This window comes from Sarcophilus harrisii, chromosome 5, assembly GCF_902635505.1.
Source record: "Sarcophilus harrisii chromosome 5, mSarHar1.11, whole genome shotgun sequence".
Taxonomy (NCBI): Eukaryota; Metazoa; Chordata; class Mammalia; order Dasyuromorphia; family Dasyuridae; genus Sarcophilus; species Sarcophilus harrisii.
In genome coordinates, this window is record NC_045430.1 from 304032 (window position 1) to 324408 (window position 20377).

The following is a 20377-nucleotide window of genomic DNA, read 5'->3' on the forward strand; positions in this document are numbered from 1 at the left end:
CCTCGCAGGCCGAGAGGGGCGCGACGCGCGCGGGGCTCGCGACTCCCGGCGCAGCCCGTTGGAGGGAGAGGGCGCGTGCTCGCTGCGGACGCCCAGCAGCGCGCGAAGACCTGCGCGGCTTCCGGCTTGGGCCGCCGAGGGGCTTCTTCCCCTCCCCCCAAGGCCCTCCCAGCGTCCGCGAAGCCGGGCATGGCGCCAGAAATGCCCATCCGGTGGCTGTAGGGCCCCGTTCCGCCGGGGGGGAGGGGGCGGGCCAGGGCCCCACGGCCGGAAGCTCCCTTCAGCTCTAGAGCCGGAGGTGAGCCTGCGGCCGCGGGGACCGTCACAAAAATGAAGCAGACCCCCCCCAGCGTCGCCCTGCTTGGGGGGTGGGGGCGGGGTCGAGGGGCGCCCGCCGGTGGCTACTCTCTTCGGGCCCTTGGCGGCGCCGAATCCGAGGTGTGAGGGTGGGGCCTAAGGGGCGGGTTTGAAGCCGCGGGCGGGATTGGGAGGGGGTCTCCGCGTCCGGGGCAAAGGTAACCGGAAATGGGGGCCGGCGAGTGGACGGGCTCTCCCGCCTGGCTGGAAGGGCGCGCCGACAGGTGCCGGGCCTCCCGGCGGCCCAAAGGAGACACCGGTGCGTGGGCCCGCCCCGCCCCGCCCCGCCCCCGAGTCAGCTTTTCCCGTCGGGAGGCGGGCATTCACGCTGCAGCCGCAGTAAGCGCCGTTACTTGGCGGCTTTGGTGCCTTAGGAGACGCGGGCTCAGACCCGAGGGAGCTCCTCTGGCCCGCATCCGGCCACCGGGGGAACTGGGGCCGTAGAGAGTAGCCTGAGTTCCAAGTGGAGGGTTCGGTATCGGACTCTTTGGGGCCGGAGCGGCTGGAGATCGGCGGCCCGAGCTCTGCGGCTAACGCACTAACGGAGGCGCGCAATACACAGTGCGGGGGAGGTGTTTGGGATGCAGCAGCCTAAGGCGATCGCAGGCTACATACAATGAGGCGAGGCTTAGGATCCTTGCACCCAGAGGCTTACCGGGAGCATACAATGAGGGGCGTGGGCTTGGCTGTTTGCACCTGTTGGGGACGGGCTTTTCGGAAACACTTCGCTGGTGGCGGGAACCGGATCAGCAGCCGAAAACGGGGAAGGGTACTCATACACTTGTTTTCATCCACGGCTAAATTCAGGTTCTCTTGAGAAACTTGCAGGGTCCTTTTTGGTTCAGCACTCGCGGTAAGCAGCTTTTCTTTCCTGGCCACCCTGGGGTGCCGCATTTCTGTCTTCTGCCCTTTTCCTGGATCGTTTTACTCTTCATTTGTGAGCCTGGTCGTCGTCTTATTTTGTTCACTTCGGTGAACGCTTTAGGTTTTCTTAAATTTGTGTCATTTGTGTTTTTCAATTCCCGATTTTAGGCGCGTGTGCAGTACCAAGATGTCTTCTGACACTGACGGTACCTTCAGCGCCTCACAGATTCCAGCTTCGGAACAAGAGGCTCTGGTTCGTATTTTTATCAGACGTTTTCAGATTCCCTCGGTCCTTTCCTGCTTGGGGCTTTCAGCTAAAAGTAAATAAGATAAAATAAAAGAACCATCATAGTTTGGTTTTTCTCTTCTAAAGGTATTAATTCAGATAGACTGGTAAAATTGTCGCCCTAAAACAACTCCGTGCAGTAAAAATCAGAATCTTACTTTTGACTGTTTAATCTTATTTCTGATAGCATTAACAGTAAGGGGTTTCCCCCCTTGCCCCATAAAACTAGCTAAAAAATTGAAATTTATACTTTAAATTTGTGCCTTAAGTCTTTCTCTTTCTCCACCACTTTTAGCTGTTTTGAGAAGTCTAAGTTTTTTTAGGTTCAAATGACTAATATACCTGGTTAAGATGTATTTTGTATTAATTTTATATAATGGATAGTGTGCAATTAAAGAATTTTAGGAACAATTTTTCTAACTCTGCAGTGTTTATTACATTTTAAACTATAGAAGTCTTTTTTCCTTCTTACTTGAGGAGTCAGTCCTTTAACTTGTATATTGCCTGGCTCATAGTAGACACTTGCTGGCTGACTGGCCTGAAAAAGTTGATAAAATTTCAGAGCTTTGCGATCAGGCATTGATTCATTCTATTATTATCATCTGTTTTGCCTTTAAGTTCTGTTTTAAAAAAAAGATTATAGATAACTTTATAAAAGTTTGTCTACATTATGTTTTTAATGTTTTAAAATTGTTTTTTAAATGAACACTTGTTTAGCATTTGAATATGAACTTGCTATTTCCATAAGCAGAGGTTTTATGGTTTGATCTCAAGCTGTGATCTTATAGCTCCACAAGTTAAACAGTCTAATTGATACTATTTGAATGGAAAAAACCCAGAACAATGTGCCCTATTGTTGTTTTATTATGATCCCAGTGGGTTGGTAAGAACTACCAAAAAAATTTTTTTTAAAGTAGAAGTATTTTCTAAGGAATCCTGAAGTTAGTTAGTTAGTTTGTTTGTTTTAGCAAACTTTGAGTACCTATTTGCAAGAATCTAGTTAAATGTTGTGAGAGATATTAAATGTAAAAGAGAAGGCTTCAGTCTTTATAACTTACTGTCTAGTAGAAATTCATAAACTGAGTATTTGCAATGATGGGGTTCTAAAAAAGTAATTTCACACCTTAAAGAAAACCATGAAAGTTTTAGAAGTTATTACACTGGGTTAAGGTAAATCCCAGGCCTTTTTTCCCCACTCTCTTTTCTAAATATTTTACTTGAGAATGGTAGGAGTTTATCACATTTATTTAGTAGTTTATAGTCAAATATCTCTGAAGCTGCAAAGGATCTTAGCGATACCTATCTATAATCCAACCTTTTCATTTTGTTGGTTAAGAAACTGAGACCCATAATAGTGTATGGCATGCCCTTGGTTAAACACCAGTAACTTGTGGAGCAGGTATTTGAGCTCAAGTCCTGTAACTCCCAAGTTTTGTTCTCTGTAAGCAAAGTCTCAGGCTATATAAAAGCAGTGTGGCAGAAAGACCTTTGGCTAAGGAGTGAAGAACTTAAGTTCTAGTTTGAATTCTGTTTTCAGCTCATCTCATAATCGTGAATGCCTAATGCTTTGCTTCTCTGGACCACATTGCCCTCATCTGTAAAATTCTAGATACTGTGATTCTTTTATTTAGACTTCCATGACAGTCCATGAGGTGTCTGGTTAGAGAAGAGGAACTAATAGGGAATTTGTAAAGGTCATCTGGTCTTACTCCCTCATTTTACAGATGAAGAAGCTGAGGCTCCAGAAGTTGCATAGCAAAGTTTTGAACCCCAGTCCTATGCCTCCAAATCCAGTACTACCATACCATACTTTCTAATTTCATTTATTGTAATTATTATATGTTAAGTACTAAGAAACTCTTGGTTGTAGAAAGATCTTTTAAGTGTTATAGATTTTTTTTTTATTTTCTAGGTTCGACCAAAACCATTGTTCTTGAAGTTATTGAAGTTAGCTGGTGCACAGAAAGACGCATTTACAATGAAAGAGGTAAGTTATATTTAGAAATTATAAAGGAGGTAGGTTGTATTTTGAGATGAAATACAACTAAATTTCTTTTGTTTAGCCTAATGTAGCATAAAGTAATGGTGAAAGTTGCGTTGTGGAGGAATTTTTTCAGAAGCTAGGGAGGTAACATAATGGAAGGAATTTGACTATTTTTATAAGTGTATAACACTTTAATATACTGCTTTTACTACTCAGTGGAAAATAGTATCAGGTTTCAAGTGGAAGACACAAGGAAGACATAATAGGGAAGATAATGTTTCTACCTTGAATACATTGAGCTGCTTTACCTATGGACACTTTGTATAATATGAACTGCATTTTAACTCGTGGATTATTCTTCTATTTACAGTGGTATCACATCCAAAGTTGTGGTCTTCTCCAAAATTCTCTGCTGTAGAAATTTATTTTCCTAAGTTAGAAATTTTATTCTCATCCTGTTATTTAAAAGTAATTTTATACTACTGTGGTCATTGTACTATTCTCCTTCCTTGGGGTAATTACAATTTTCTGTAAAAACATCTTTTTAGTCCAAAAGAATCTCTGTTGGAATTGTGATGGGTAGAAGAGAAGGAAAGAGACTTTTAGCGCAAGTCTTTGGTTTTACTCAATACCTATTGTGGGTTTCATGGCTTTGCCTTGATTCAGTGATCAACAGTTGGGTAAGTGGGAGTTAGGGTGCTTTTTTCCTTTGAGTGTGATCTATCAGAAGAGATGAGTCATTTAGTTGTTCATCAGGAAGAGGAAAGAGGAAGATTATCTTCTAAGATTTTTTTTTATCATTTTCACCTTCCCAAACAGGGGAATTCTTAAAGTAGTGTGTGTTTTCTAGCCTACGTGCTTCTTTAAATTTCATCAGGTTAAGTAGTTTTGTTTAAGACCAATAATTCAGGTTGTACTTTTTTCCCCCCATTTCATATTCTGCCTCCAAAGAAATTTTAGATTTCAAGTCATTGTACATTTATTAAATGCTTAGTATATGCAAAGGTTCATGGTTTCAGAGACAGTGAAAATAGTTTTAGTGTTGAAGAGCATGCTTTCTCTTGGGAGACTGGAAAAATACAGCATTTAATTAACTACTGGCAAAAGGAATTAGGAAAAATGTTGAGGCTTTCAGAAGGAAATGGCACTAAGACTTGTTTGGAAGGAATCTAAAGTTTCTGAGCTTTAGCTAAACTTAGAAAACCAGAATTGGGCCAGATGGGGCGGAAGAGAGAATACATGAATGAAAAGGATGTTTGAGATGTTTGGAAGGGGAAGCAGGAGTTAGAAAGGATTTTAGATTCCATGTTCTGAGAGGTTTGTTTTTTACCCTAGAGCAAATAATTCTGAAGTAATATGACTGGACTTCCATTAGTAAAACTGTTATTTGGCAGATGTATGGAGGATAGATTGGAAAGGGGAGAGATTGGAATAAACCAGTTACGGAGTTACTGGAATAGTTCAGGCAGTAGGTGATAAGGGCCTAAGGTAAGGTGATGCTGCGCAGGTGAATCTGAAAAGAAGGGGATGGATGTGTAGGAGACATTATGAAAATAGAGTTGAGAAAACTTGACAACAGTGTGGAATTGGAGAGGGAAGAGAATCAAGGATGTCTTGAGTTTGTGCACCTGGGTGACTGAAAAGGATGGTGCTCAGCAGAAAGAGATGTTTGGGAAAGGGGCAGATTCAAGAGAAAAGATGGGTTCTTTTGGACATTTGGATGTCATTCATGGGAAATATACTTGAACCCAAGAGATTACTTTTGATAATATTGATTTTGTAATTATCTGCATAAAGATAATAACTGAACTCATGGGAGATTATGAGTGACTGAGAAAGGTCAAAGATAGAGAGGAGAAAAACAAAACAATTTGGGGATTTCATTTCATTAGTGGATGAGGAAATTGACATTATTTAGACTGGCAGGAGAACCATCACAGAGTAGGAAAAGAACAGGGGGGAGAATTCCATAAAAGGAGGGGGTGTCAGAAGTTGAAAGTAAAAAACATAGAGGGAAGAGATGGGATTAATCTACTAATACATATGTAGCAGTGACACGTAGGTGGTTTAGTGTGAGACTCTTAGATCTTGAGGTGTTTATTCAGGGTTGTGATGAAGGAAGGAGAGAACAGAAAGCATACTTATTTAGGGATTTAAGGGAGTCCTAGCCTAACTAAAATGAGAGGAGACAGTAAGAGTACTTGATCGAGTTCTTAGTTTTTTTAATTTTGGTATTTATGAAAACAAATATCCTTGAGTGTAGATAATATTTAACTTGCTTTTTCAATGAGATCCCTTGGGAGGCTGTTCTGTGTTGTTAGTCAGCCAGATGGTTTGTCTGATGATAATGTGCTCACAGGCTCTTGAGCTTTGTGACTGCAATGAACAGAAACTACAGGAAAAAGATGCTAAATCAGAGTAGTTAGAAAACCCTTGCAATTTTAATCACTTTTGATGGCGGTCACTGAGAATATAGGAGATGTATCCGTTCTCTGAAACTATTTGGTAAAAGGGCAGGATTTTAGAGGAAGGCAAAAGCTGCACTGCTTTCACTTCCTCAGACCCACTTAATGAAACACATTTAGTTGTTTAGTAGTAATATCTGAAGGACAGTGTGATAAGCTGGAGAGCATGCAGAGAGTTTTGAGTTCTGGACTGATTGTTCAGTGGAAATAATGGGATATGTTTAGCCAGGAGAAGCGACCACTCGGGAGACATGACAGTGAGATCTAAGCGCACTGTAATATGGAAAGAGCACTGACTTGTTTCATTGGACTACACAGGGCAGAACTTAGGGACAGGGTGGGAAATTGCAAAGAGGTATTTAAGCATTAAGAAAAAGTTTCTAATAGTTGGGCCAGGCTGGAGTGGGCTGGCTCCAGAGGTGACAGACTACCTTTTGGTGGAGGTCTTCAAGCATAGGCTGAATGTGGATTGCTGGTTGGGGGTGGATGTTACATTGGAGATTGCTTTTGTCTTTGACTTGTATTAGAGAACAGTTCTATTTGCTCCCACTTCTCCACACCTATCCCTGAGTATACTCTGGTGGGAGGGCTACATTGATTAGTACTCTTGTAATACATAATCTGCTTGTACTCTCTGGCAGGTTCACTCTCACTTTCTCTCTCCTACCTTCTGTCCCTCCCTCCTTCCATATATATATATATATATATGTGTGTGTGTGTGTGTGTGTGTGTTTTAAATCATAGTATTGGTTTCTCAATATTTATGAATTTCATTTCTTTTTCAGGTTTTATTCTATCTTGGCCAGTATATTATGTCAAAACAGTTATATGACAAAAAGCAACAGCACATTGTTTATTGTTCAGATGATCTTCTTGGAGATCTGTTTGGGGTACCAAGCTTCTCTGTGAAAGAACCTAGGTAGGCTGCTTCTGTTGATTCATTCCATTTAAAAATTTAGCTATGACTGGTTTTTTAATTTAACCTATAAGGTCATCTTTGTTTAGTGAGAAGTTATTATAATTATATATCATGCTAAGTATCATGAGATAGTCTTAATTAGAAATTTTGTATTTTGTGAAAAATTCTGAAATGTGATTCTTCAACTTTGCCTTACTCTGTCCTTACTGAACCATTACAGCTTACTAATCACTACTGCTACAAAGAGTCTACATCTTAGCTACTTTCTGAAATACCTATTTCCCTTTTTGACATGCTGCTATGAAACTCTTGTTTTCATAATTAAATGGAACCTAGAGACCAAGTATTTTCTTGACATCTGGAATTCATAATTTTGCTTGTACGTGACATTAATTTGTTAGGTAATATTTGATAGTACAGCTTCTGTTGTGTATCGTTTTAATTTTTAAATGATTTTTCAATGGACGTTTTGTACATCATTTACTTCCATTTTCCCATTCAGCAATTTTATTGAAATGCTAGAAGGCAAATTATGATGATATTTAACTTTTCTCCTCTTTTGAGACCTAGAAATAAGATAATGATATACATGTTAGTCTCCCAATATACTTTACATATGTCTGGTTACTTAAGTGATTTTTTTTGTAGATGTTAAACTAATAAAAAAAAAAGCATCAAATGACTAGCTTAAGGTTAATATTAAAGTAGAAATAAAAGATCGAAATTTTTTTCCTGTTTTGACAAATTCATAAGAAACTGCTAAGAAGGGTATAGTTCTCTAAGTTCTGAGACTAAAAATACTGTCTTCTTTTTATTAGCTTACTTTAACACTAATTAATATAGGTCAGTTCTTTAGATAGTTTGAATCCTGTTGGTAGTATGCTAGATTGGACCTAATATTTCAATTCAGTTTGAAACTTGTTTAATAGTAAAACCCATTTTTCCCCTCGATATTATTTTATTTTTCCAATTACATGTAGTTTTCAACATTGGTTTTTTTGGTAAGATTTTGAGTTCCAAATTTTTTTTCTCCCTTCTTCCCTTACCTTCCTCCTTCTCAAGACAGCAAGCAATCTGATAAAAGTTATATATGTGCGATCATTTTAAACATAATTCCACATTAGTGTTGTTGTGAAAGAAAAAAAAAAGATAAAAAGAAAAACCACGAGAAAGAAAAAGCAAACAAAAAAAGGTGAAAATAGTACATTTGCTTCCATCTTCATCCAGTCTCTATAGCTTTCTCTTTGGATGTAGATGGTATTTTCCCTCCCAAATCTATTGAAATTGTCTTGAATCAGTGTATTGCTGAAAAGAGCTAAGTCTGTTATGGTTGGTCATTTTGCTGTCACTATGTGCAATGTTTTCCTGGTAGCATAACTGTTTTAAAATGTTTGGTTGTATTAATTTGAATTCAATCAGTATGCAGATTTCCCATTACAAATGTACTTTTTTCCCCTCCAAGGAAATTATATGCAATGATATCTAGAAACTTGACAGCAGTGAATCAACAGGGTAAGTTGATTTTGAAAGAATTCCGAAGTGTTTGTTGTTGTTCATTCTCCAGCATTTCATAACTAGTTTTCATTAAGCACTGAATTATATGAAATTTTAATTTTAATAATATGAAATAATTTAATGAAACTATACAGAAACTAAAATTTATGTAACATTTGATAGGTTTTAAATTATTTTCATAATGTATGAATTTTCATATTCCTCATATGTATAAATTAGCTTCATTAAGTTGGAAATTATTGATTTATTTTGAAAGTTGGGTAAGTCAGAAGTCCTCAGTTTGTAGAAAAAACACTATAAGTGGATTTCATGTCCTGGTTAGTAGTGTATTAACTTTTTATCAGTGGTCCTAGTAGGATCACTGAATAAGTATTTATGTTTTGGAAACTAACAGTATCACATGGATCATTGTATCTGGATAAATGACAGCTTGCTTTTCGGTCCCCAGTGTGTGGTTCTGTTTCAGCATAGTCTTGATAATTCCAGATTTTCCCTTGTCTAGCCAGCTCCACTTACACTAAAAATACTTTTGGAGGTCAGATTGGTTTTAGCACTGACTTGAAATTAGCAATCACTAAGCTTGAATGTCTACCTCATACCTGCTCCCTAACTTCTCTCTAAAATCTCTCTCCAGAAGAAGCCAAATCCCCTTTCCTAGGTCATCGCAAGACATGGGTATAAGAGAAAACATACTCTGTGTTTAAAGTCAAGTTAAATTAAAATTAACAAGCTCTGAGAATGCAGAGATAATAGTAATTGACATCTTTATGTAATGTTTGTGCTTACAAAAGATCTTAAATACTATGTCATTCAGAGCTCTATTTTCTGTCCCAAATGTTCCTTTTTTCCCCCAAAACAAAAATATGTAAAATTTATGCCAATATACTAGGCTATTTCACTCTATGTGTTAATAATGATAATAAGTAACACTGAAAATGTGGCATATGTAATATCAATTAACCTTTCAACATTGGTGAAGTGTAGGGGGTACAGTTATATACCCCATTCAGTAGGGAAAGATACAGGTTTAAAGATGCTAACTAACTGTCTCATGGTCATACAGCCTCCCAAATTTAGCCAGAAGCACAAATTTTTAATTTAGACATTTTAAGGGGGAAAATGGCATTTTAAAGAAATATTTTTGTGCCACCTACGAGGGGCATATTTGACAAGGATTTCAGCTGCATAAGAGATTTTGTCTTGCTGTTTTGGTTTAAATTATCTTTTCAAAACACCTTAGTTGCATATTTTTTCTTTAGAATTTGCTAGCGCAAACACATCTACAAATGAAACCAGGCATCTCCCTGAAATTGGAAGTGATGAAGAGGTAATCTTTAAACTTTAATATTGTACTGGATTTACACTTGAAAGTGTATAATTTGTATCTGAATTGTATTCTTAAGCTTAGTATTTATTTAGTTCTTTTGTGTTGAATACTTAGGCATCTATGCAAGAATTGCAAGAAGAGAAACCACCGAATTTGAATGCTACACCGACTACCTCATTCAGAAGAACACATAGTGAAACAGGTATATGGTAGTTAATATTTAACTTAATTTTAAAATTCTACTTCATTGCTATCTTGAAATTAAGATTTACATGGATGATAGTTGATTTACTAATCAATGCTGAAAGGATATTTTGTTTGTTAGGCTGATGGATCTTTTGAGTTCTTTCTTTTCATCTTCTTTCTATATGATATATGCTTATTTATTGAACACGGGCTAATTATTTAAATTCTTTCCAATTTCTTTCCTATTAATGCATTTTAATTTTACTGCAGTATATTTTAAAGTACTTCTGTTGTGTTTTTGTTAACCACTGATAGGTGACTTCATTTGAGAAAATGAAAATGGAAGATCTCTTTGGATAGAAACGTTAAAGGATAAAATTATTTAGAAATGTGTAAAATTAAATTCAATATTACATTGTTTACTTCCTAGTAAAACAAAAAAATTAAGCATACACCCTCAATAAAATATATTGACATAAACTGCTTACATGAACAATTGTACTAATATGTCATTCATTATAAGAACACAAAAATAGAAGTTAAAGTATGACAAATAAACAGTAGTTAAATTTTTAAAAAATGGTACATAAAATAGTAATATTTTTGTTGAAAGCAATTGAATATACTGTATTATCTTTGAAAAGCTTGGTAATTTAAGGTAAATCATTAACATCATTAGTAATAATGAGTAGAAATACATATTTTAAAGAATTTTAGTAACTTTAAATTATTATTTCCTAAATGTTTTTTTTCCCCCTAAAACAAAAATATGTAAAATTATACTAATATAGTGGGCTGTTTGACTCTGTGTTAATAATGATAATGAGTAACATTTAAAATGTGCTACATATAATATCAAGTAACCTTTCAACCTTGATGAGATAGGGTACAATTATATACCCCATTTAGTAGAGGAAGAAAGAGCTTTAAAGACACTAAATAACTGTCCCATGGTCATGCAGCCTCCCAAACTTAGCCATTTTAAGGGAGAAAATGGCATTTTAAAGAAATATTTTTGTGCCACCCATTAGAAGCATATTTGACAAAGATTTCAACTGCATAAGAGGTTCTTTCTTGCTGTTTTTGTTTAAATTATCTTTTCGAAACACCTTAGTTATGTGTTTTTTCTTTAGAATTTACTAGCCGAAACACATCTACAAATGAAATCGGGCATCGCCTTGAAATTGGAAGTGATCAAGAGGTGATCTTTAAACTTTAATGTTCTACTGCAGTAATTCTTTTACACTGTAAAGTATATGACTTGTATCTGAATTGTATCCTTAAGCTTAGTATTTATTTAGTACTTCTGTGTTGAATACTTAGGAATCTATGCAAGAAGAGAGACCGCCAAATTTGAATGCTACCCCAACTACCTCACCCAGAAGAATGCATAGTGAAATAGGTATATAGTAGTTAATATTTAACTTAATTTTAAAATTTTACTTCATTCCTACCTTGAAATTAAGATTTACATTGATGGTAATGGATTTACTAATCAATGGTGAAAGAATTTTTTGTTTGTTAGGCTGATGGATTATTTGAGATCTTTCTTTTCATCTTCTCTCTGTATGATATATACTTATTTATTGAACATTGGCTAATTATTTTTTCCAATTTCTTTCCTATTAATGCATTTTAATTTTACTGCAGTATGTTTTAAAATATTTTTTTAACCACTGATAGGTGAATTCATTTGAGAAAATGGAAAATTGAAGATCTCTTTGAATAGAAATGTTAAAGGATAAAATTATTTACAAATGTGTGAAATTACATACATTCATACTACACTGTTCTTAGTAAAACAAAAAATTAAGCACACACCCTCAATATAATACATTGATGTATAAATTGCTTACATGAACTATTGTACTAATATGTTATGCATTATAAGAATACAAAAATAGAAGTTAAAGTATGATAGATAAAAAGCAAAAGTTACATTTTTTTAATGGTACATAAAATAGTAATTTTTTGGTAAAAGCGGTTGAATATTATACTTCATTATCTTTGAAACCTTAACATCATTAATAATAATAATGGGTGAAAATGCATACTTTAAAGAATTTTAGTAACTTCAAATTATTACGTACTAAATGGTCTTTTTTTTCCTAAAACAAAAATATGTAAAATTATGCTAATGGGCTGTTTGACCTCTATATATTAATAATGATGAGTGACACTTAAAATGGGTCATGGATAATATCAATTAACCTTTCAACACTGGTGAGGTGTAGGGTACAATTATATATCCCATTCAGTAGAGGAAAAAACAGGTTTAAAGAAACTAACTAACTGTCCCATGGTCATACAGCCTCCCAAATTTAGCCAGAAGCACAAATTTTTGATTTAGACATTTTAAGGGGGAAAATGGCATTTTAAAGAAATATTTTTGTGCCACCTATGAGGAGCATATTTGACAAGGATTTCAGCTGCATGAGAGGTTTTGTCTTGTTGTTTTTGTTTAAATTAACTTTTGGAAACATCTTAGTTATATTTTTTTTCCTTTAGAATTTGCTGGCCCAAACGCATCTACAAATGAAACCAGGAATCTCCTTGAAATTGGAAGTGATCAAGAGGTGATCTTTAAACTTTAATATTCTACTGCAGTAATTCTTTTACACTGGAAAGTTATGACTTGTATCTGAATTGTATTTTTAAGCTTAGTGTTTTAGTTCTTTTTTGTTGAATACTTAGGCATCTATGCAAGAATTGCAAGAAGAGAAACCACCGAATTTGAATGCTACACTGACTACCTCACCCAGAAAAACACATAGTGAAACAGGTATATAGTAGTTAATATTTAACTTAATTTTAAAATTCTACTTCATTCCTATCTTGAAATTAAGATTTACATTGATGATGTATTGGTCAACCTGCCATCTCAGGGAGGGGGTGGGGGGAAGAAGGGGAAAAGTTGGAACAAAAGGTTTTGCAATTGTTGATGCTATAAAATTAGCGATGCTTTGTAAATAAAAAGGTATAATAAAAAAAAGAAAAGAAAAAACATTAACCAACTAGAAAAAATGTAAAAAAAAAAAGATTTACATTGATGGTAGTTGATTTAATAATCAATCCTGAAAGGATTTTTTGTTTGTTAGGCTGATGGATCATTTTATATCTTTCTTTTCATCTTCTCTCTATACGATATATGCTTATTTATTGAACACTAATTACTTAATTTTTTTCCAATTTCTTTCTTATTTAATGCATTTTAATTTTATTGCAGTATATTTTAAAATAGTGTTTTTTTTTAAACCACTGATAGGTAACTTCATTTGAAATAATGAAAAATGAAGATCTCTTTGGATAGAAACGTTAGTTAAAAGATAAAATTATTTAGAAACGTGTAAAATTACATTCATACTACACTATTTACTTCCTAGTAAAAGAAAAAATTAAGCACACACCCTCAATATAATACACTGATGTATAAATTGCTTACATGAATTATTGTACTAATATGTTATACATTATAAGAACACAAAAATAGATGTTAAAGTATGACAGAAAAAACAATAGTTAAATTTTTTAAAATTGTACATAAAATGGTAATTTTAGTGAAAGTGTTGAATATATACTTCATTATCTTTGAAAATCCTGTTAATTTAAGGTAAATCATCATTAACATCATTAACAATAATGGATGGAAATGCACATTTTAAAGAATTTTAATAACTTCAAATTATTATGTCCTAAATGTTCTTTTTTCCCTCTAAAACAAAAATATGTAAAACTATGCTAATATAGTGGGCTGTTTGACTTCTATGTGTTAATGATAATGAGTGACACTTAAAATGGGTCATGGATAATATCAATTAACCTTTGAACAGGGGTGAGGTGTAGGGTACAATTAATATACCCCATTTAGTAGAGGAAGAAACGGGTTTAAAGACACTAAAGACACCGTCCTATCAGCATTTAACCTCTAAATTTAGCCAGAAATATAAAATTTTAATTTTGACATTTTAAGGGGGAAAAATGCACATTTGACAAGGATTTCAACTGCATTAGAGTTCTGTCTTACTGTTTTTGTTTAAATTATCTTTTCGAAACACCTAGTTATGTTTTTTCTTTAGAATTTGCTAGCCCAAACACATCTTCAAATGAAACCAGGCGTCGCCTTGAAATTGGAAGTGAAAAAGAGGTGATCTTTATACTTTAATATTCTACTACAGTAATCCTTTTACACTGGAAAGTGTATGATTTGTATCTGAATTGTATCCTTAAGCTTAGTATTTATTTAGTACTTCTGTGTTGACTATTTAGGAATCTATGCAACAATTGCAAGAAGAGAGACCACCAAATTTGAATTCTAGACCAACTACCTCATCCAGAAGAACACATAGTGAAATAGGTATATAGTATTTAACTTATTTTTAAAGTATTTAACTTAATTTTAAAATTTTACTTCATTCCTACCTTGAAATTAAGATTTATATTGATGGTAGTTGATTTAATAATCAATGCTGAAAGGATTTTTTGTTAAGACTGATGGATCTTTTGAATTCTTTTTTTTTTCATCTCTCTATGTGATATGCGCTTATTTAATGAACACCGGCTAATTATTTAACTTCTTTCCAATTTCTTTCCTATTAATGCATTTTAATTTTACTGCAGTATGTTTTAAAGTACTTTTGTTGTGTTTTTGTTAACCACTGATAGGTGACTTCATTTGAGAAAATGAAAATGGAAGATATCTTTGGATAGAAACGTTAAAGGATAAAATTATTTAGAAATGTGTAAAATTACTTCTATTCATACTACACCATTTACTACTTAGTAAAACAAAAAATTAAGCATACACCCTCAATATGATACACTTGAACTATTGTATTAATGTTATTCATTATAAGAACACAAAAATAGAAGTTAAAGTATCATAGGTAACAAACAATAGTTAAATTTTTAAAAAATGGTACATAAAATAGTAATATTTTTGTTGAAAGCAATTAAATATACTGTATTATCTTTGAAAATCTTGGTAATTTAAGGTAAATCATTAACATCATTAGTAATAATGGGTAGAAATACATATTTTAAAGAATTTTAGTACCTTCAAATTATTTTGGTTGACTTTCTGCTTGATTTAATTACTTCGTTGTATGGTTATTTTTATCTTCTAATATGACTGATAAATACTGCTAGGAATAAGAAAAATGACAGCTCTTCCAATTTGTTCATTTGTTGCCCATGCATTATTACTATCTTAATCCATAGTTACTTTCTGGGAATCTTTTTTAAGCTACTTGTCTATTTTGTGAGGGTTAGTCTAGATAAATCCAGATAATACTGTAAGTCCACTTAACTGGCTACAACATGTTATTATATGCTGAAAGCAAATAAAGGAATGAGGGTAGTAGTCTCAGTCTTTTTGTGTGGAGTCTCTCCCACTATTCCCTTAGAACATCTCACATGTTAGTCATGATATGTAATTCATCTTAGGTGAGAATATTGGTATTAAGTTTTATTAAATCTTAATAAAGCTTAATTTTTTTTGCCAAAAATAAACATATTTAACATTTTTAGTGGTTTATCTTGTGCACACGAGCTATTGCAGTCATTGGCAACTATCTTGGCTTCCCCTCACCTTTTTTAAGTCTTAGAAGTAAAATCTTTTTAAAAAGTAGTTCGTTGAGCAGCTAGGTGGGACCGTAGATAGAGCACCAGCCATGAAGTCAGGAGGACCTGAGGTCTAATGTAACCTCAGATACTTAGCACTTCCAGCTGTATGACCTGGGCAAATCACTTAACCCCAGTTACCTCAGCCAAAAAAAAAAAAAAAGAAAAAAAAAGAAAGAAAGAAAGAAAAGAAACTTATTTTGATCTATTCTGCCAAAGAAATAAAATTGTCTAGAAATTGAATGACTAAAACCTCTTTTGCAATAAACTTTTGTTGTTTTCTTTTTTTGGCATAACCAATGATAAAAAAAATAATTCTAAAATACCATATTTGTCAAGGTAGAGGATTTAATTTAATTTTTTAATTAAAAATTATTTAATTTTTATTCTCCTGTTACTTATAAAACAATTTTTTACACTTGTTTCAAAAACTTTTGAGTTCCATTTTCTCTCCCTTCCTCCTCACCCTCCTCCCATTGAGGAAGTACATGTGAAATTATGTGTAAAACATTTCCACAAAAGTTTGTTGTAAAAGAAAACAGATTTCTTGCCTCCCTTTCCTCTTAAAAAATAAAGTTTAAAGAAAAAGTATGCTTCGGTCTGTATTCAGACATTATCAGTTGTTTCTCTGGATAGGGATAGCACTTTTCACCATCATTTCAGTCTTGAATCATTGTATTGTTGAGAATAGCAGTCGTTCACACCTGATCATTTCCCAACATTGCGATTACTTTGTGCACAGTACATTTCACTTTGCTTGAGTTCATGGAGGACTCTCCAGGTTTTTCTCGGAGCACTCTGTTTACCATTTCCCATAGAACAATAATAGTCCATTATTATCACATACCACAATTTTTTAAAGCCATTCTCCAATTGATGGGTATCCCTTCAATTTCCAATTCTTTGCCTTGAGAAAAAATATTTTTATACATAGGTCAAACAAGATGCATGATATTATAGTCCTTTGGGTATAGATCATATCTTTTCATCCTTGGTTAATTGGAGAATGACTATTTTTTATTAATTTGATCCAATTTCCATTCATTTGAGAAATGAGAAATTCCCCAGAGAAACTTGCTTCAAAATTATTTTCACAATTACTATTGCTGATTGTATTTCCCCTTGTATATTCTATTTTTTCACGGTTTTTCCTCAAGTGTATTGCTTCTGTCTACTTCCTCACTTAATATGGCCTCTTCTGTCACCTTCCCCCCTTTTTGTATCCCTTTCCTCTGCTATTTTCCCAAAGATAAGATAGATTTCTATATCTATATTGGATATAACATACAAAGGATTTTTTTTAATTAAAGCTTTTTATTTTCAAAACCAGATTTTAAAAAGAAACTATGAATTTTACAAATTATTACTTAATGGAAATACAGTTCTGTAAAAGATGTTAGATAACTTTTTAAAAGATTGAAAAAAAAGGCTCTACTGAAACTTCTCAAACATTTGTGTCTCATTTCAGTTTATTATGTGTATAATTCTTTTTAATGAAAAAAGTTTAAGTATAAATGTAAATAAAGCATTTTTTAGATGATCATAATTGTATAAATTAACACAATTTTTTTTTATTTTCTTACAAAGAAAATTCGGATGAACTGCCTGGTGAAAGAGACAGAAAACGGCATAAGTCAGATAGTATGTCCCTTACATTTGATGAAAGCTGTGCTCTATGTGTCTTAAGAGAGATATGCTGTGAACAAAACATTACCAGTGACTCAACAGAAATCCCTTCAAGTCCGGTAATCATCGTTTATTAAAATAGTTTAAATATCTTGCTCAGCAAAAATGTAGGTAAAGGTCGTTTGAAAGAACTTTTTCAAAGATAAGTATGAGCTTATAAAATGGAAATAAAATTTTCTATTTAAGGGAAACAATTGTATAAAAACATCCAGTTATTGGGGGTGTGATTAATATTAAACTTGATGAAGGATATTTAAAAGACTCAAACTTACATGGACTGTAGGAACTTGTAGCAATTTCATTCTAATGATTTGAAAAGTTTAACAAAGGCAGACCCCTCCTTGCCACCCCCCCCAATTTTAACAGATATTCATAGCTCTTACAGTTCTGAGAGCTGTAGCTGGTTTCAACTACTAGAATTTGTACATTTTTTGGGAAATCTTTAGTTACAACTTAAGGCAATGCCTTCATGTTTCAGCTACCATCAACTAAGTCACCATCTACCCACCTAACACATATAGTGTGATAGCTTTGAAAATGAGCAAAAAGCTTCACCTGGATGATATGATATTATTGTATATGATAAGACAGTGTCAATATTTCTTGATTTCCATGTAAATTTAAGAGACATTTTATTTGGTACCTACTATGTATTCAGTACTGTGGGATATGTTAATGGAAAATTAAATCATGACTTTGGTTTCCAATTTATCCATTTAGCTGGAGACCAGTGTCTTGTATCTTTGAAGTTAACTGTATTGTTTCAACTGTGTTCCTAACTATTTCACTATGTAACTGGTTGTATCTATCCTTGACACCATGTCTTTTAGTCAGAGAATTATAGATTGAGAGCTAAAAGGTAACTTAGACATCCTCTTGATTAATTCCTTCCTAGTTCTTTCATTCCAGGATGTCTAATCATTGATCCTTCAGCCTAAGTGAAGATTTCTCTGATGGAGAACCCATTAATTTTTAATGTGGGACATTGAATACTCTCATTTTTAGGAGATTTTTTTTGTTTGAGCTAAAATTTAATTTTTAAAATTTCTTTAATTTTTATCAATTGAGGGCCAGACAAAACAAGCATGATCTTGCCTCCACATGGCAGTGCTTCATATGTTTAAAGATTACTGTATCCTCTATTAAAGGTTATTTTTTTTCTAGGCTAAACTTTCCTATTTCCTTTAATGAAACCTGTAGTCATTTAGAGTATTCCTCCCATCATAGTCATACTCCAGGTTGAATATTAACTTTTCACCATTCCTTCAAACAATGTAGTACCCAGAACTGGTTATAATACTCTTCTGCTTGTCTGACATACTTGTCATAGTATAATGTAATTATCAGCATCTTGTGGTAAAACACTTTTTTTGGTAGTCTTAACCACATGATCACATTGATCTCAGATAAGGAGGCATCCTCTCTAGTCATGCAAATTAGCAACTATTCTGTCACTTAAAGTCTATAGAATTGTTTGGAGCACAGAGTTCTGAAACCAGTTCTATTTACTATTTGTTCTTGACCTGGTATATATGGACCCTCTCCATGTATAGATTTCAGGTTGTCCATGATAAGACTTAAAATGGGAAAAAAAATTGCAGCTTTATTTTCACCAAATTTCTAAATAAAATTCAACATTTTCTTCAATTACTTTAAAATATTCTTCTGAGGAGAGGATCCATGAGTTTCACTAGACTGCTAGGGTGGGAAGGCACAGTACAAAAAAAGTTAGGAACTTCTTCATTGTAACATGCTGCTGCTCATTGGATACTTTTACTCCCTTCACTGATAGTAAGTGATTTTTATGGATTATTTTTCTGTTCTTTAACTAGTTTCAGGGCCTTGATCAGTCTGTTGTAATTTAGAGTATCTGTTGTTTAAAACCTTAGTCTCTTTTCATCTGACTCTTTAGAACTGGACTCAATATACTCATTCAAACTTTAATCCCCCAATTTCACCCCTCCTTGGAGAGGCAGGCCTTATGAGAGAGAGAAAGGCTAGTAGATTACTAGAATAGGTTGAGTCTGGCAAAAGGCCTTTTTTCTCCTAGATTTATGGATTGGGGAGAATAAATACAGGAAGAGGGGGAGAATTTTGCTTGGGTCAGAACTGAGAAAAAGAGATTTGGGTTTGATATCAAAGGCAAATGAGAATATAAACCAGGGATTATGAAAACAGTACCAGGAGGAAAAGGAACTTGGTAGGCTATTTGGAGAAAAGGCCTGGCAAAAGAGGGAAGAACCTATTTGCAATAGAAAACAGATAAACCAGATCTCTTGCCTTAAGATCAAAGTGTTACAGCTGAATTGTTATGAATAATAACTTATGGATTCTTTGTTTTACATTGCCCCCATTTCAGTTTATCTTATCTTCCCTCCCAACTTAGGTAGAGTGAATGAACCCTTCCTTGTGACAAAGAAAAGTAAACGATACCAACTGTCAGCAGTTGTGTTTGACAGTATTCTACATCATTCTAAACACACAGTTACTTATTTTGTCAGAAGTGCATTTATTTTTTCCTGGGAAAGGACCAATATTGGTCATTAGATTTTCAGTGTTTGACTTTAAGTGTTGCTTCTATTTACGTTGTTTATCACGTGTATATATTGTTTTTTGAGCAGCTACATGGTGCAGTGGATAGAGTGCCGGGTCTGGAACTAGGAAGACTTATCTTCCTGAATTCAAACCTGGCCTCAGAACGTGTGCTAATTATGTGGCTATTTAACTCTATACCTCAGTTCCCTCATCTGTAAAATGAGCTGAAGAAGAAAATGGCAAAGCATTCCAACTGCTTTGCCAAGAAAACCCCAAATGGAGCCATGAAGAATAGGACGTGACTGAATGACGTTATAATATATGCTTTCCTGGTTCTGCTTGCTTTATATTCTGCTTCATATTAGTTTAGTGGGTTTTTTCTAAATTTATCATATTGTTTTTCATGCTATACAAGGATGTTTTATATTCATATTCCACAATTTGTTTAACTATTTCTCCCAGCTAATGGACACTTGACTTTGTTTCCAGTTTTTGTAACTGCATAACTGTGTTGCTATGATTGTTTTTCTGTATTTGTATTTCTGTATTTGAGATTTGTCTTCCCCTTCTCCCCTCCCAGCAATACTTTCTGCATTGAGATCTCTTGAGTCAAAGATTATGAATGGCTTAGGGG

At 34.5% G+C, this 20377-nt stretch overlaps 1 protein-coding gene across 4 annotated transcripts in view; it reads left to right on the top strand.

Moving 5' to 3' along the window:
* The first annotated feature begins 228 nt into the window (after positions 1 to 228).
* LOC100920321 (E3 ubiquitin-protein ligase Mdm2-like) overlaps positions 229 to 20377 on the top strand; it is a 31691-nt gene continuing 11542 nt past the window's right edge. The window contains exons 1-14 of one of the 4 annotated variants that reach the window (XM_031938156.1): positions 229 to 298; positions 1390 to 1474; positions 3420 to 3494; positions 6742 to 6875; positions 8338 to 8387; positions 9650 to 9717; positions 9832 to 9919; positions 11037 to 11104; positions 11227 to 11305; positions 12412 to 12479; positions 12598 to 12685; positions 13980 to 14047; positions 14170 to 14257; positions 17110 to 17267. In XM_031938156.1, the coding sequence (XP_031794016.1) occupies positions 1409 to 1474; positions 3420 to 3494; positions 6742 to 6875; positions 8338 to 8387; positions 9650 to 9717; positions 9832 to 9919; positions 11037 to 11104; positions 11227 to 11305; positions 12412 to 12479; positions 12598 to 12685; positions 13980 to 14047; positions 14170 to 14257; positions 17110 to 17267 (1098 nt within the window). In that variant the 5' untranslated portion in view covers positions 229 to 298; positions 1390 to 1408. Of the gene's footprint in view, positions 299 to 1028; positions 1211 to 1389; positions 1475 to 3419; positions 3495 to 6741; positions 6876 to 8337; positions 8388 to 9649; positions 9718 to 9831; positions 9920 to 11036; positions 11105 to 11226; positions 11306 to 12411; positions 12480 to 12597; positions 12686 to 13979; positions 14048 to 14169; positions 14258 to 17109; positions 17268 to 20377 lie in introns of those variants that run through there. The other 3 variants (XM_031938159.1, XM_031938157.1, XM_031938158.1) reach the window with 3 other exon arrangements.